The following is an 18290-nucleotide window of genomic DNA, read 5'->3' on the forward strand; positions in this document are numbered from 1 at the left end:
ATTTTGATGGTTTTTTGAGGATAACTTTTGTTAGGGTCAATATTTTAAGAATTATTTTTTTAATTTCTAATGTACTCTTCAAGTCGAATTCAGGGAGGTATATAAAGCCATACTTTGAAAGAAAAAAAAATTCTTCCCCATGAAAATCGAAATTGACATATTGCTGAAAAAAAGCTACCAGAACACTTTTTTGGGTATTAATAGTCATTATATCATAAAAGAAATGGGTTAGAATTGCGCGCCAAATTTTTTTGCATTTTGAGTCGGTCTATTGTATATATTAATACCAAAGGTATGTGGAAATTAATTGTAAAAGTAACTAAAAATCGACCTATAATTAGTCAGACCACAATCAATTTTTAAACTTCAAGACACTCAATAATGTGGGATTATTGATAAAAACATCATTGATTTATCTCTTATGGCTGCAGTGACCTTTTACAGATGTGCGTCTGATTGCCGCCCATAGTTACAGACAAATTAAAATATGACCTTGTAATACGACGATCCTGTAAAAAAAGGATTGATTCGGTTCCTCTTATCTATCCTGGGTTGTTAGACTTGACTTTGGAATTTGATGACCAACAGCCTCGCCCGTATGAAAAAGCCGTCCTGTAAAGACTAAGTAACAACGAAATGATAACTCTCAGTCTAGGGAAGTAAAACTGCGCATCTGTTTTCAAAGACCAAGAAATTCGTTCTACTCTTTCTCTTGGTGTCATGCATCAGATATTGCAACATCGTTACTGTATGGCACAGTTAGGTCCTGGCTCAAAACTCGACACCTTCCCAATGGAAATTGGGCACGTCATTTTCACTAGTCCCTAAAGTTTCATTATTCGTTGTCTTAATAACTTTGGGGACATTAGTGAATTTTGATTAGTTGGTTTATTAAGTTCAGTTTTCATACCTTTCAACCACTAATTGTAATTTACAGAAGGGATAATTTTGTATTTTGTGTATTATAATTGGGGATGCATATCAATTTATTTGCCATTGTCTTATCCCTTTAGTTCCCTGGTTTTGATATACAACACTCACTTTTTAAAGTTGATCTCTACAGAAGGGTTTGTAGCAAAATCCATTGTGTATTCAGTGTAAATGTTCATAAGTGAAGAGAATCGCTCCTCCTCACCCATATTCTAAATAAAGAAAAGATAAAAAACAAGGATGACAACATCCATAAAAGCGAAGCATTGAAACGGTAGGACAAACGGACAGTACCACTTGTATAGTGTCAGAACTGAATAATAAGAATATAAATGTAAAAGAGTAGAAGCAAAATTGTAAGTAAATTTGTTGAAAAACTGCTTGATACAGGTTTATATTTATGGAAATACTAACATATTTAGGAATTGATTATAGAGTTGCTTCGCTTAAAATATTGTGCTTTGTTGTTCCAGGAATCAGTATACGAAAAATCAGAACAATCAAATAATTAGATCACATAAAATTTGTTGTTATAAAAATAAAAAAATCTACTTCTTCAAAATGGACGTACGGACATTTTGTTAATGATCTTAGAGTTGCTACGCTTTCTAAATTGTACCTTACTACTACAGGAATCACCATGCAAAGTTTGAAATCGATAGGACAATTCTAACATGCCTAATTTGACGAAAAAAAGCTATCTGTCTCGGATGGACGGACCAACCTTAATTATAGAAAATCTTTGCTTTTAAAAAGATAAAAATTAACATAAAATCATGTAATAATTATGCATATAATTTTGACTTTTAAAGTTTTAAAAGACCAACAGATAATTTTATTTTTTACTGGATACACATTACTAAAAAAAAATTGTTATAAAAATCAGCAATCCATCATAAATAAAGGCCAAGTAATTCATTTTTCTTCAATAGTTTTTGTGAATTGGTGGCCGTACAGACAAACCTGTAGAGCCTCATGATAATGTTAAGACTCTAGGGGCTAGGTGTCGCTTCGGGTACTAGACCTCCACGCACCTTGAAACATACATGCAATACTTATGATTGCGTTGTAAAGCGCCCATTCACCCATCAGACAGCCAACTCTCTGAGATGCACGACCTTTGTCTGAGAAGTCCCAACTGTGCATGGTTGCGCCTGTTTTGGGCCAAGGCATTGCCTCCACTCTAACTATTTACGTCGCGCATCTGACATAGTAGCAGTGGGAACCATTTTCAACGTCTTTAGTTATGACGCGGTGTCGGACCGAGATTCGAACCTATCACCTTCCCTACGACGAGTGGACGCGCTATGTGTTGAGCCACGGTCGCGGGTTATGATAATGTTAAAGTCATATTGTGCAATACTCTTTAAATCCTAGCTTATTATTAATTTTTCAAAATATAAATTTTAGGATTTAGCATTCATTATTACACCTTTTGGATATTGATTAATTAGCCTTAGTTTCTTAGTGTTAGGTAGAGTCACTTTTGTATAGTTACTAGGGACAGAGATTGGTTCTGAATCATAATGGAACTTCTAATTATTTCCTTTCTTTGCAGAATTTGGTAGATTTCCCAAATAAAGTCAATGAAATGAATGACACTTGTGACAAGGGTTGTACAGGTATCATGTTTATGTAAATTTTGTAATCCCTATTCTTACACAAGCAGGGGTAGTTGCGTGAATGTATTGCAACTAAACATTCTGAGTCAACACATGAAGACTTGAACTTAAACTCTTTGAACACCACCATAACTGTGTGTGCAATCACTATGCCATGCTATGTAGATTAATGCTATTTGTGGAAAAAATTGACACTAACAAATGTTTTAAGCTAACAAATGACAGAACAAAGTGAATAAACATGGGGTGTATTATTTAAAACTTTTCTCATATTCATTCGAATCCGGTGGATAGGAACCGGTTCTCATCCATACAAAAAAACTATGTCTAGCATCATATTATAGCCAGCTTTCTACGAATATAAAAATGTTCAATCATAAGATTAAAACTAGTTTTTTTAGCCGGTGCTTTGGCACCTCGGGGCTAAAAAAAACTTTTAGTTTTAATCTCATAATTGTACATTCTATATCCGCGGAAAGCCGTTTATAATACAATGCGAGAAATAACTATTATCACCTCCCTTCCCAAAGTTTTACTTACATTTCCAGCAGAGTCTCTACGATCAATTGTGACCCAAGTTCCTTGCTCTTTTCTCACTATTGGGTTCATTAAGATCAAGGACCTAGAATTATTCAACAACTTTAGATATTTGGCTGTCTCTGTGTGTGTGAATGTAGGAAAGGATCTTGCAAACAGCTAGACTGGTATTGTTCTTATTTACAGGAAAACGTGTTATAGGTCCAGGAAAAGTTTATATCTATTTTTGGGAAGGTTATCTCCACACTCCCAAGAGAAACTGACCCTTGAAAAATATATCCCTAATCCCAAGAAGTCTTTTTTTCCTTTATATTTAAAATTAAAATGAAAGTAGAGGATCCACTCATAACCTCTCTCTCCTCATCCAATAGAGTGCTCTAAGAGGCATAACAGCTAGTGGTCATAAATTGAATTTTTACCTGTAAGCCAACATGTAGTCAACATTATTCATCTGGTTTTGGTATTCCATAATAGAACAATCAGTTCTACAAAATTGTAATTTTTGTAAATCTTCATATTTAGATATATGTTTAACAAAAATTTTGCAAATTGTTTTGAAATTTAGAAATTCATAATTTTAGCGGCGGTGAGCGAAGAAGGAAAATTTCTCACTAAATTCAAATATGGTATGAAGACATGTAAGATAAGCTTTTGATTATAATTTGAAAGTCTCCAAGTTACATATTGCTGTCAAAGAAGCCATTAAGTTATTGAAGACTTAGAAGGATCAGACTCTCAATGCATCCAAATCCCCCTCCCCCCCTCCTCTAGATGAGTAAAATGTTATCATTTTGAAAACATACTTAGCCACAACTGTTGTGCCAGTGAGATCCACTACTTTTATACTAAAATAAAAATTTTATATTATGCAATCATTTCTGTGCTCTGTTACAGCATCTACATCACATCACTCTCATCAATAAATACTCATTTTTATTTTTTTGTTTTTGTGTTTATATTGAAATTAAAAACAACACAATGTAAATGTTATAGTATGTAAAAATACATCCTTGTAGTCTCTGGTTCCATAAATGAAAACAATAGCTTTGGTTATTTATTAGTTATTTCTCGCATCGTATTATAAACGGCTTTCCGCGGATATAGAATGTACAATTATGAGATTAAAACTAGTTTTTTAGCCCCGAGGTGACGAAGTCACCAGCTAAAAAAACTAGTTTTAATCTTATGATTGTACATTTCTATATTCGTAGAAAGCTGGATATAATACGATGCTAGACATAGTTTTTTCGTATGGATGAAAACCGGTTCCTATCCACTGGATTCGAATGAACACGAGAAATCTAATTCTAGCCTTTTGCCAAAAACTCTTTAAAACAATTGTAGTTTATTATAGATGTAAATTAAAGTTATTACTGATAAACTTCAGGATATGTCACACGTCTTTGAAAGATTAGTTCTCCACAACTTTTGGCATGAGGTGCAGTAGACTTCTTCATAATCTGATAAAATATGATATTATAAATGAAGGGCAAACTAGGGGTCTGTTTTTATACAGTGCTCATTTTGTACTTATAATTTTTTTTCAGTATGAAATATATATTTTTGTAAAATAAATCTTAGCAGACAGATTTTTTTGGGTTACAAAGTTAATTTGTTTTAGTAGATATTGGTTTGTATTGTAATATAATAAATTCAAGGGCTTAAATTTACAAACAATGTGTAACACATATTTGCTATCAACAGACTTATTTATTTAGAACAGTCTAATATCAAAATGTATGGTACTTAAAAAAGAAATAAAACTGTAAAATTTTTTTCTGTTTGCAAGATTGAGGGAATAATAAACCATACACCTTTCCTTTTTCTATATATGAAAATTCTAATGATATTGTCAAAGTAAAAAGATAATTTGATAAGAATGAAAAGATTTGATAATTAAAATGGGACTTTTAGTATTATTTTTTTCTTACGAGATAATAGCCACTTCTATCACAACTTTCATCTGCCCAATTTGCAGGGTCCCCGTCAGCCCACATACATTGTTTACCAGAATTCTAAAAATAATAATTTTAAATTTTTTTGAGAGGATTCATCAAAATCAACAAATTTTTAAGAGAAAACAAAATGCTTATGCACCATATATGCTTACAAAAAAATTTCAAGTTTTAAAGAAAGCTATTGTTTCTTTTTAACAAAAATAAAATTTTTTTTTTCTTCAAATAATTTGTAAAAAATTAAATTGGTAAAAAGTTTAAATGTAAGCTTCATAGCAAAAAAATACCTTCCAAACAATGTATTCAGCCTGTGGTCGAAATTCTCTTTGAAATTCCAGGCATAACTCAGGAATTTGTCTAATTAGAATGTTTTCTGTATATTGGGTGATCCTGTCAATCTAAAAACATTGATTAATAATATAATCAAATAATATATAAATCAAATATTATTAATAAAAATGTATAGATACAAATGATATAAATCTTTAAACAAATTTGAAGAATTTTGGATAAAACATGTAATTAGTACTTTTGTAAAAATATTTACTATAAAAATTCTCCTGTAAAAATTCTCATTTATATGGAAGTTTCTTATAGGTCCCAGAATGGTTTTAGGCTATTACATTTTTATAAAACGTCAAGTAGGGTTTTTTTTAGGCTATTTTTCTGCCCTTCCATATTCCTTCGAATATGCTAAGGCCGCAACCACTAGTAAGAAAGTAAAAAAATATAGAATTAATTATTGGGCCAAAAAAGAATAGGATTTTCTTTAATCCTTTGATTTTTATATCCTTTTTACTTTCTTGGGATTTTTCCTTCAGATATATGCTGATGTTTGAAAGCTTACATTCTGTTGTGGAGCTATGTTTCCATCATCACCTCGAACACATTTTAAAAATCCTGGCAATTCCTCTAAATAAGAATAATATCAAGGCTATGCCAATACTTAATGAAATACAGTTGATTTCCACCACAATCAAGTCCTGGTTCTCTGATGAAACAGATAACAAATTTCTTTCAAAAGATTTTTTAATGTATCTTAAAACAACATCACATTTTGGAACTGAAAGATTTTTTATGCACTTTGATGTATTTGGTAGTATTTATTTGGTAGGTTTATTAAATTAAACCCATTAGACTTGTCAATTTTCAAAAACTTGATTAGAGCAAGAACTAATCCCCATAAAACACATTATTTTTACCCTTATTAGACTTCAATAAAATCAGTTATAATGGCCCAATTAAGGGATTGGGGATCTAAAATTTCTATATTCATAAGATAAAAATATCTCCCATAGCTCAACCATAGAATAAAGCATACTTAACCTCTATATTGCAGATGAGAGGAGATATTTTTGTAGTTGTTAAAAATTGGCACATTCTGTGTTGTAAAAGTTGTTTTAAATATAGGTATTAAATAACTGTATGCCTTTCCCGCTTCTACAGAATGTTAAATTACTTACCAACATGAGCATGTACCAGCATATTACTAACAATGGTAGCTACTATGATGAGTAGCATCATTCTAACAAACTTCATCATCTCAGCATTTTTTGTCCGAAAATCTGGAAAATATTTTTGAACTATATAAACGTAACAAGATGTCTAAAAGTGTGTTTGTGTAGCAAAAGATCTCACTAACAATGAGTCTAGAGCAGGTTTACAACTTTTTGGGGGGAAGAGTATCTCCAACTTCCAAAAAGAAATGGATTGTGAAATTTGGAATGATGTTTTTTGAATTTGTCGAGGCAAAGGATCTAGCTAACCACTGAAGTAATATGTTTTATATAAGATAAGATTAGATAAGATAGGAAAGGTTTACAACTTTTTTTTGGGAGGGTACCTCCACCCTCCTAGGAGAACATACTTTTCTACTGTTTTTTTTTTCATTTGCCGACGTAAATAATCTCGCTAATCACCGAACCTATTTGGTTCTAGTTAAATGAAAAATATTTAATTTTCTTTCGTTCCAACTTTGACCAAACAAAATGTCATAACTGAAGTTGAAAATTATTCCTGATGCTGCTACGTCTGATGCTCAAAACAGGCGCAACTAATTGTTAAGCACTGTTAGGACTTTCAGAAAAAAGTCGTGATATGAAAGGGTTGTTTGTCTATTGGATGTTTGGCCGTGTAATCCTGCCCTTATTTGTTATTTAGCAAGATTTTGTAAAGAGATACACCAAAATAATAAGACCAAATGGTGTGACCCGTCCTATAGAGGTTTGCGTTGTTAACTGAAAAGTAATTAAAAGTATAGAAAAACAAACAAACAAATAAACGAACACAAATAAATCACACACGTACACATTAAAATATGTACCTTTTTGACTCATTAATAATAAATGGCTGTCATAAAAAGTTTTTTGTCTATTAAAATAAGGATATAGTTTACACAAATTAACAAATACAACTTAACAAATAAATAAGAGTTTTAATTTTACTTTTTTAAAGATAATAGTTTTAGAGCTAAATATTTAGGCAACTTTAAATTTTAAAAGATTTTTCCAATTAAAATCGGAAGATTTTTATCTAAGAATCATATAATTTTTTTTTTTTTTTTCATGATACTTTTTCCAAACTCATGTGGTCGTAGTATGTATGTGCATGAATCTAGAGGGATAAGACTACGGCCGATAAATTAATGTATTTTTCTAATGATGATACGCAAAATTATCCCTGCAGCAGATAACAATTAGTGGTTGAAACATTTGGACACTCAGCTGAATGAACCAACCAATCAAAATTCAAAAAAAGTCCCCAAGATGGTTAAGCCAGAGAATAAGAAAATGTTATAATAAGACTTTGGGGACTAGTGGAATAAACACTCCAATGTCCCCTCCTTCCCTGATATATATGACTTTATCAAAAACTAATTTATCAAATTTAATATGCATTGAATATAAGCTAATTATCCAAGGAATTAATGTCATTATCATCAAGGATGACTATATTCAAAGCTTCTTACACATAAATTAAAAAATAAATAAGAAATAAAAAAAAATATATTTCAACTAATTAGAATTTTTAATTTCTTTTAATCTTTATACCTGTAATCCATTACATATGTTAACATTCTTGTTTAGTATAAACTGGACCTAAACAAAGTGATTGGTATCATAATGGAAGAAAGCACATTAGTATCTATAATATGTGGATATTATAATGGGGGAGATTTTGGGTATAGTCCTTTCCATGACATCGCTCCATATGGGGCGATGATTTTCTATAGCTCCTTCAAGGAGCTATAGCATAGCCTCTTATCATATGGAGCGATGTGATAGCCCCTTTTAAGGAGCGTTCATATCGCCTCTTATGATAAGAGGCTATGCTATAGCTCCTTCATGGCCTCTTAATAGCTCCTTTGAAGGGGCGTTAATATCGCCTCTTATGATAAGAGGCTATACTATAGCCCCATGATGGCTCCTTCATAGCCTCTCCATCGCCCCTCCATAGTCCTTTACCTCCAGTGCCCCTTCATCGCTCCTTCATCGCCCCTACATCGCTCCTTCATCTCTCCTTCTTGAAATTTATATTAAATTGTACTTTGATGGCCCCTACATCGCCCCTACATCGCCCCTACATCGCCCCTACATCGCTCCTTCATCTCTAATTCTTGAATTTTATATTACATTGTACTTTGATGGCCCCTACATCGCTCCTCCATCGCCCCTACATCGCTCATACATCGCCCCTACATCGCTCCTTCATCTCTCCTTCTTGAAATTTATATTACATTGTACTTTGATGGCCCCTACATCGCTCCTCCATCGCCCCTTCATCGCTCCTCCATCGCCCCTACATCGCTCCTTCATCTCTCCTTCTTGAAATTTATATTACATTGTACTTTGATGGCCCCTACATCGCTCCTCCATGGCCCCTTCATCGCTCCTACATCGCCCCTACATCGCTCCTTCATCTCTCCTTCTTGAAATTTATATTACATTGTACTTTGATGGCCCCTACATCGCTCCTCCATCGCCCCTTCATCGCTCCTACATCGCCCCTACATCGCTCCTTCATCTCTCCTTCTTGATATTTATATTACATTGTACTTTGATGGCCCCTACATCGCTCCTCCATCGCCCCTACATCGCTCCTCCATGGCCCCTACATCGCTCCTTCATCTCTCCTTCTTGAAATTTATATTACATTGTACTTACTTTGATGGCCCTTACATCGCTCCTCCATCGCCCCTGCATCGCTCCTCCATCGCCCCTACATCGCTCCTCCATCGCCCCTACATCGCTCCTCCATGGCCCCTACATCGCTCCTCCATCCCCTTACATCGCTCCTTCATCTCTCCTTCTTGATATTTATATTACATTGTACTTTGATGGCCCCTACATCGCTCCTCCATCGCCCCTACATCGCTCCTCCATGGCCCCTACATCGCTCCTTCATCTCTCCTTCTTGAAATTTATATTACATTGTACTTACTTTGATGGCCCTTACATCGCTCCTCCATCGCCCCTTCATCGCTCCTCCATCGCCCCTACATCGCTCCTCCATCGCCCCTACATCGCTCCTCCATGGCCCCTACATCGCTCCTCCATCCCCTTACATCGCTCCTCCATCGCCCCTACATCGCTCCTATATGGCTCCTACATCGCCCCTACATCGCTCCTTCATCTCTCCTTCTTGAAATTTATATTACATTGTACTTACTTTGATGGCCCCTACATCGCTCCTCCATTGCCCCTATATCGCTCCTACATCGCCCCTACATCGCTCCTTCATCTTTCCTTCTTGAAATTTATATTACATTGTACTTACTTTGATGGCCCCTACATCGCTCCTCCATCGCCCCTTCATTGCTCCTCCATCGCCCCTACATCGCTCCTCCATCGCTCCTACATCGCCCCTACATCGCTCCTTCATCTCTCCTTCTTGAAATTTATATTACATTGTACTTTGATGGCCCCTACATCGCTCCTCCATCGCCCCTTCATCGCTCCTACAACGCCCCTACATCGCCCCTATATCGCTCCTATATCGCCCCTACATCGCTCCTTCATCTCTCCTTCTTGAAATTTATATTACATTGTACTTACTTTGATGGCCCCTACATCGCTCCTCCATCGCCCCTACATCGCTCCTCCATCGCCCCTACATCGCTCCTCCATTGCCCCTACATCGCTCCTCCATCGCCCCTATATCGCTCCTACATCGCCCCTACATTGCTCCTTCATCTCTCCTTCTTGAAATTTATATTACATTGTACTTACTTTGATGGCCCCTACATCGCTCCTCCATCGCCCCTATATCGCTCCTACATCGCCCCTACATCGCTCCTTCATCTCTCCTTCTTGAAATTTATATTACATTGTACTTACTTTGATGGCCCCTACATCGCTCCTCCATCGCCCCTACATCGCTCCTCCATCGCCCCTACATCGCTCCTCCATCGCCCCTACATCGCTCCTCCATCGCCCCTATATCGCTCCTACATCGCCCCTATATCGCTCCTACATCGCCCCTACATCGCTCCTTCATCTCTCCTTCTTGAAATTTATATTACATTGTACTTACTTTGATGGCCCCTACATCGCTCCTCCATCGCCCCTATATCGCTCCTACATCGCCCCTACATCGCTCCTTCATCTCTCCTTCTTGAAATTTATATTACATTGTACTTACTTTGATGGCCCCTACATCGCTCCTCCATCGCCCCTACATCGCTCCTCCATCGCCCCTACATCGCTCCTCCATCGCCCCTACATCGCTCCTCCATCGCCCCTATATCGCTCCTACATCGCCCCTACATCGCTCCTTCATCTCTCCTTCTTGAAATTTATATTACATTGTACTTACTTTGATGGCCCCTACATCGCTCCTCCATCGCTCCTTCATCTCTCCTTCTTGAAATTTATATTACATTGTACTTACTTTGATGGCCCCTACATCGCTCCTCCATCGCCCCTACATCGCTCCTACATCGCTCCTTCATCTCTCCTTCTTGAAATTTATATTACATTGTACTTTGATGGCCCCTACATCGCTCCTCCATCGCTCCTTCATCTCTCCTTCTTGAAATTTATATTACATTGTACATACTTTGATGGCCCCTACATCGCTCCTCCATCGCCCCTACATCGCTCCTTCATCTCTCCTTCTTGAAATTTATATTACATTGTACTTTGATGGCCCCTACATTGCTCCTCCATCGCCCCTTCATCGCTCCTTCATCGCCCCTACATTTTTCCTTCATCTCTCCTTCTTGAAATTTATATTACATTGTACTTTGATGGCCCCTACATCGCTCCTTCATCGCCCCTAAATCTCTCCTTCTTGAAATTTATATTACATTGTACTTACTTTGCTGGCCCATACATCGCTCCTTTTCCAAATTTATATTACATTCTACTTTGATGGCTCCTACATCGATCCTTTTCCAAATTTATATTACTTTGTACTTTGATGGCCCCTACATCGCTCCTTCTCCAAATTAGTATTACATTGCACTTTGATGGCCCCTACTTCGCCCCTTCATCGCCACTCCATTGCTCCTTCTCCAAATTTATATTACATTGCAACTTGATATCCCCTACATCACTCCTCCATCGCCCCTACATCCCTCCTTCCTTAAATTTGCAATACATTGCAATACATAGATGGTAACTAAGAAGAAAACAAAATAAAAACTTAATATATTTTTAATATATTTATATGGCCCCTACAACGCCCCTTCTACAAATAAAACATCATTTTACCTTATCTGAAAAAAAACATAAAAAAAACAAAATAAAAAACTCAATATATTTTTTTAATATATTTATTAAGTAATCTATTCAAATGAGTAATCTAACATTGCAATTTAAAATAGAGGTCATAGATACAAGGAGAAGCTGCTATAATACAAGGTAGAATGTCAGTCTGTCTATCCATCTATCCATCTATTCATCTATTCATCTATTCATCTATTCATCTATTCATCTATCCATCTATCCATCTATCCATCTATCCATCTATCCATCTATCCATCTATCCTTCTATCCATTTGTCTGTCTATCCATCTATCTATCTGTCTGTCTGTCTGTCTGTCTGTCTATCTGTCTGTCTGTCTATCCATCTATCCATCTATCCATCTATCCATCTATCCTTCTATCCATCTGTCTGTCTATCCATCTATCTATCTGTCTGTCTGTCTGTCTGTCTGTCTATCTGTCTGTCTGTCTATCCATCTATCCATCTATTCATCTATCCATCTATCCGTCTATCCATCTATCCATCTATCCATCTGTCTGTCTATCCATCTATCAATCTATCAATCTATCAATCTATCTATCTATCTATTTATCTATTTATCTATCTATCTATCTATATATCTATCTATATATCTATCTATCTATATATCTATCTATCTATCTATCTATCTATCTATCTATCTATCTATCTATCTATCTATCTATCTATCTATCTATCTATCTATCTATCTATCTATCTATCTATCTATCTATCTATCTATCTATCTATCTATCTATCTATCTATCTATCTATCTATCTATCTATCTATCTATCTATCTATCTATCTATCTATCTATCTATCTATCTATCTATCTATCTATATTAACTACTTAACAAACCATTAAAATGGAAATTTGAAGAAGGAGCGATGTAGGGGTGATGGAGGAGCGATGTAGGGGCCATCAAGTTGCAATGTAATAAAAATTTGGAGATGGAGCAATGGAGGGGCGATGGAGAGGTGATTGAGTGGCAATGTAGGGGTCATCTAAGTGGAATGTAATATAAATTTGGAGGAGCAATGAAGGGGCGATGGAGGAGCGATGTAGGGGATGTAGGGGCCATAAAAGTACAATGTAATATAAATTTGGAGAAGGAGCTATGAAGGGGCGATGGAGGAGCGATGTAGGAGCGATGTAGGGGCGATGGAGGAGCGATGTAGGGGCCATCAAAGTACAATGTAATATAAATTTCAAGAAGGAGAGATGAAGGAGCGATGTAGGGGCGATGTAGGAGCGATATAGGGGCGATGTAGGAGCGATGTAGGGGCGATGGAGGAGCGATGTAGGGGCGATGTAGGAGCGATGAAGGGGCGATGGAGGAGCGATGTAGGGGCGATGTAGGAGCGATGAAGGGGCGATGGAGGAGCGATGTAGGGGCCATCAAAGTAAGTACAATGTAATATAAATTTCAAGAAGGAGAGATGAAGGAGCGATGTAGGGGCGATGTAGGAGCGATGAAGGGGCGATGGAGGAGCGATGTAGGGGCCATCAAAGTACAATGTAATATAAATTTCAAGAAGGAGAGATGAAGGAGCGATGTAGGGGCGATGTAGGGGCGATGTAGGAGCGATGTAGGGGCGATGGAGGAGCGATGTAGGGGCCATCAAAGTAAGTACAATGTAATATAAATTATAAGAAGGAGAGATGAAGGAGCGATGTAGGGGCGATGTAGGAGCGATGAAGGGGCGATGTAGGAGCGATGAAGGGGCGATGGAGGAGCAATGAAGGGGTGATGGAGGAGCGATGTAGGGGATGTAGGGGCCATAAAAGTACAATGTAATATAAATTTGGAGAAGGAGCGATGAAGGGGCGATGGAGGAGCGATGTAGGAGCGATGTAGGGGCGATGGAGGAGCGATGTAGGGGTCATCAAAGTACAATGTAATATAAATTTCAAGAAGGTGAGATGAAGGAGCGATGTAGGGGCGATGGAGGAGCGATGAAGGGGCGATGGAGGAGCGATGTAGGGGCCATCAAAGTACAATGTAATATAAATTTCAAGAAGGAGAGATGAAGGAGCGATGTAGGGGCGATGTAGGAGCAATGAAGGGGCGATGGAGGAGCGATGTAGGGGCCATCAAAGTACAATGTAATATAAATTTCAAGAAGGAGAGATGAAGGAGCGATGTAGGGGCGATGTAGGAGCGATGTAGGGGCGATGGAGGAGCGATGTAGGGGTCATCAAAGTACAATGTAATATAAATTTCAAGAAGGAGAGATGAAGGAGCGATGTAGGGGCGATGTAGGAGCGATGAAGGGGCGATGGAGGAGCGATGTAGGGGCCATCAAAGTACAATGTAATATAAATTTCAAGAAGGAGAGATGAAGGAGCGATGTAGGAGCGATGAAGGGGCGATGAAGGAGCGATGTACGGGGCGATGGAGGAGCGATGTAGGGGCGATGGAGGAGCGATGAAGGGGCGATGGAGGAGCGATGTAGGGGCCATCAAAGTACAATGTAATGTAAATTTCAAGAAGGAGAGATGAAGGAGCGATGTAGGGGCGATGGAGGAGCGATGAAGGGGCGATGGAGGAGCGATGTAGGGGCCATCAAAGTACAATGTAATGTAAATTTCAAGAAGGAGAGATGAAGGAGCGATGTAGGAGCGATGAAGGGGCGATGGAGGAGCGATGGAGGAGCGATGTAGGGGCCATCAAAGTACCATGTAATAAAAATTTCAAGAAGGAGAGATGAAGGAGCGATGTAGGAGCGATGAAGGGGCGATGGAGGAGCGATGTAGGGGCCATCAAAGTACAATGTAGTATAAATTTCAAGATGGAGAGATGAAGGAGCGATGTAGGAGCGATGAAGGGGCGCTGGAGGAGCGATGTAGGGGCCATCAAAGTAAGTACAATGTAATATAAATTTCAAGAAGGAGAGATGAAGGAGCGATGTAGGGGCCATCAAGGAACTCAGATATATATATAAAATCGTGAAGGGGCCATGAAGAGGCGATATTTTATTAAATAGCCCCTTGGGATAAGAGGACATATCATTACCTCTTTAGAAGGAGCGATTATGGAGCGATAAAGGATCATTTAATCGCCTCTTAGGGCAAGGGGCTATCAAATCGCTCCTTTCAAGGAGTCATAACATCGCCTCTTGTTATAAGGGGCTATTAAATCGCTCCTTTCAAGGAGCCAATACATCGCCCCTTGTCATAAGAGGCGATCAATTAAAATCATCGCCCCATATGGAGCGATGTCATGGAAAGGACTATACCCGAGATTTTTATTAATTTCAAATAATTATTGGTCAGTAGATTCCTCAAGTAGGATTGGAGGGGACTGGGTAATGGGGATGGATGGTAGGTATCGTTATATTAGCCAGCTTGAAGTACTAGTTTATTTAGAAGAGTAGAAGACAATCTGGCGCAATGGAGCAATTTCCAAGTAATTATACATCGATTTAAAGAATAGGAAAAGCTTTTTTATATTTCTAGTCTGTGAGTATGAGTAATTCATCAAACCATTTTTTATTTTATTTAAAAGACTATTATTATATAAAAGTAACAGGATATACATATATCTGTCTGTGTAGCGAAGGAACTTGCTAGAAGCTGGTTCTCTTTAACGGTTAAGCTTTTCCTAGGTTCAGAGAAGGTTAATTTATTTTAGGGAAAGGTACCTCCAATCTCTAAAAAGAAATCAACCCTAAAAAAATCCTTCCCCACCCCTCAATTCTCGACTTAATTCCCTCTAGTTTATCTTTTAGTGGCCTCTAGGGGCGTAGTCGCTAGTGTTGATTAAAACTTTCCTGTGGATCTTACAATTCTTGTTCAAGTTCAATCAAAGAAAATATGATTCCAGTCAATTAATAATATGGATCATTTTTTTTTATGTTTGCTACCAATTATTTCATAAATATTCTAGGAGAAGCAAACCTATTGTATTATTCCTTAGATCCATTTTACTGTTTGTCTATTCTACCATATATGAAACATGATTTTCTTTCATTATTGAAACTAGCGAGCGTATGCGCCCCTAGCATCTAGAGGCTGTGAATTCGAAGAGTTAGGATAGGACAGAAAAATAGCCTAAAACTTATGTCCTGAAAAATGTCAAAGGATCCATTTAAAGATTTCTTGAGGCCTGTAGGATCGGGAACTGTAGGGTCATGCCTGAAACCTGAAATATTCTTGAACACCTATATTTTATATATAATAAAGTACTACTATAAGATATTTTAGTATTTTTGTCAAAATAATATTTTAAGTCTTTATCTGGATCACCCTGCCAGGTTTGCTGACATCCTGTGCCCGATGGAGATATTCAAAAATTTTAACTCTAACTTATGTGGCTTATCGATATTTAAAAATCACCCTCTTATCATTCAAAATAATGTCCTATTTTGGCCGATTATTTATTTGGCCTTTTTTTTTAGCTTTGCTACTTCTGGACATTGGTATCCTTGTTAGTATCTAATTACCAACCTAAATGATAAATGACTGACTTACCAATATTAAAATACGATTAAAAACTACTTGTATATATTGATGAGAAAACAAGGATGACAACATCCATAAAAAGCAAAGCTCTAAACGGAAGGACAAACGAACATTAATAAATAATATTTGTCAAGTGTCAGAAATGAATAAGCAGAATATAAATGTATGAAATTTAATAAAAATTGTAAGTATATTTGTTTTAAAACTGCTCAAAAGGAGGATACTGTTTAAGGGCACACTTTGGACTTGATATTAGAGATTCTTCACGTATAACATTGTACTATGTTGTAATAGGAATCAGTATTAAAAATTTATTTCATATAAAATTGTTTTTAAAAAGTTAAAACATCAACATGTTTAAAATGAACATACGGATATTCTGTTAAAGATTATAAAGATGCTACGCTTTCTAAATCCTACCTAACTATTATAGAAATCATTATGCAAAATTTGAAATCGATAGGACAATTTTAACATGTCTAAATAAATAAAAAGAGCTAACCGTTACGGACGGACTGACCATATTATAAAAAAAGGATTAAAGTACTTGATTGAGGCCCATACCTTTCTAGCAAGCAAAAACAATTAAAACAAGGTTGACAACATCCATAAAATTGGAGCTCAAGATATCAGAAAGTCATACACACGGACATTAACAATGCAATGGTAGAGTAACAAACATTTAAATTTTAAAACATAATATAGATGCTTCGCTTAAAACATTATTACTAATTCTATCATGCAAAATGTTGCTTTAAAAAAAGACAAAAATCATCATGTTAAAATGAATAAACTGTCTTTCTGTTTTCGATTATAAATGTTACATTTTATAAATTATACCTTTCTCTCACAGGAATCCTCTTGCCAATTTTGAAATCGATAAGACAATTTTAATATGCCTAAATTAACGATAAAAGGTATCAGTTAAGCCAGACTAACAATTTAATGATAAAACAATCCTTATAATAAAGTAACAGGATGTGTGTCTGTTTGTCTGTGTGTACCGAAGTATCTCGCTAACCGCTAAATCGATCAGGTTCTCCTAAACAGGGTACCTTCTCATAGGTCCCTGGAAAGTCAGTTTTGTGGGAGGGTACTACCACCCTCCCAAGAGAAATCGACAAAAATAAAAAAAAATCATTTTTGCAATTAGCTAAAAACATAACTAACAACATCTATCGGCGTAAAAAATATTATTGGTAAATAGCGGATTTAAAATAGATTGAAAAGAAACAATTTTACGTGTCCCTAGAGGCCTCCAGGGGCGAAGCTGCTAGTATAACAACTCAGAGTAGCAACTCATAAAAACAATTTTTTACTCTTTTTCTTTTTGAAACATAAAAAATAATGGAGTTCCTTAAATCACATTTTAGCTGAAGTCCCTAGACGCTATGAGCGGCGCTACTATTGCGAGGTAAAGGGTATAAACATATGTAAAATTTAAAGATGTTTTATGTACGTCATAAAGGAAGATTTCCTAATGTATTTAAATTATAATAGAGTAAGATTGACAGATCAATTAAGAAATTTGTGGTAACAAAATATACATTTAACTTAGCGGATGCGCCTCTAGAGGCCTCTAAGAACACTTTAGGAAAAGGGAAGGGGGGGTATAGCGTTGTGTCAACCCTTAACTCCAAATTTTAGTTTTATTAAAAAAGAAAGTAAAATTTTTAGTGGGAGGGGTGATTTGCAGAGACTATTTCCCTTGGGAGGGTGGAGGCACCCGCTTAAAAGTGGTTCTTAACCTTCCTTTGAACTAAAAGAAAAGAAGAAACATCAGTTGGCAAGATTCTTTGGTCTACTCCTGTCTTAACCTCTTTTCGAGGAAGCTTTGTGTTTATCAAGTACGAAATTAATTCCTTATCATTATTCTAGAATTAAGCGCAAATGTCGTCTTTTTTGACTTTCCCTTCATAAAGTGACGCAGCATGGATTGTTTATATGCGCCCACGTTTTTCACTTTTGAATGAGACATGAGTGTGTGAAGATTTCGGAGAACAAAATTGGGCCTATCATTGGTCTCATAGTGTGTGAACGACCCTAGTATACCA

At 36.6% G+C, this 18290-nt stretch overlaps 1 protein-coding gene across 1 annotated transcript in view; it reads right to left on the minus strand.

Moving 5' to 3' along the window:
* LOC145304456 (uncharacterized) overlaps positions 1-6605 on the minus strand; it is a 48276-nt gene extending 41671 nt beyond the window's left edge. Inside the window, exons 1-9 of the mRNA XM_080146333.1 lie at positions 6508-6605; positions 5892-5956; positions 5332-5442; positions 5021-5104; positions 4464-4549; positions 3893-3934; positions 3509-3574; positions 3093-3174; positions 1042-1142 (exon numbers count right to left, since the gene is read on the minus strand). Of these exons, the coding sequence (XP_080002459.1) occupies positions 1042-1142; positions 3093-3174; positions 3509-3574; positions 3893-3934; positions 4464-4549; positions 5021-5104; positions 5332-5442; positions 5892-5956; positions 6508-6586 (716 nt within the window). The 5' untranslated portion in view covers positions 6587-6605. The remainder of the gene's footprint in view (positions 1-1041; positions 1143-3092; positions 3175-3508; positions 3575-3892; positions 3935-4463; positions 4550-5020; positions 5105-5331; positions 5443-5891; positions 5957-6507) is intronic.
* Positions 6606-18290: the final 11685 nt, after the last annotated feature.

Source organism: Acartia tonsa, chromosome 13 (assembly GCF_053477335.1).
Source record: "Acartia tonsa isolate MP-2025a chromosome 13, ASM5347733v1, whole genome shotgun sequence".
NCBI lineage: Eukaryota > Metazoa > Arthropoda > Copepoda > Calanoida > Acartiidae > Acartia > Acartia tonsa.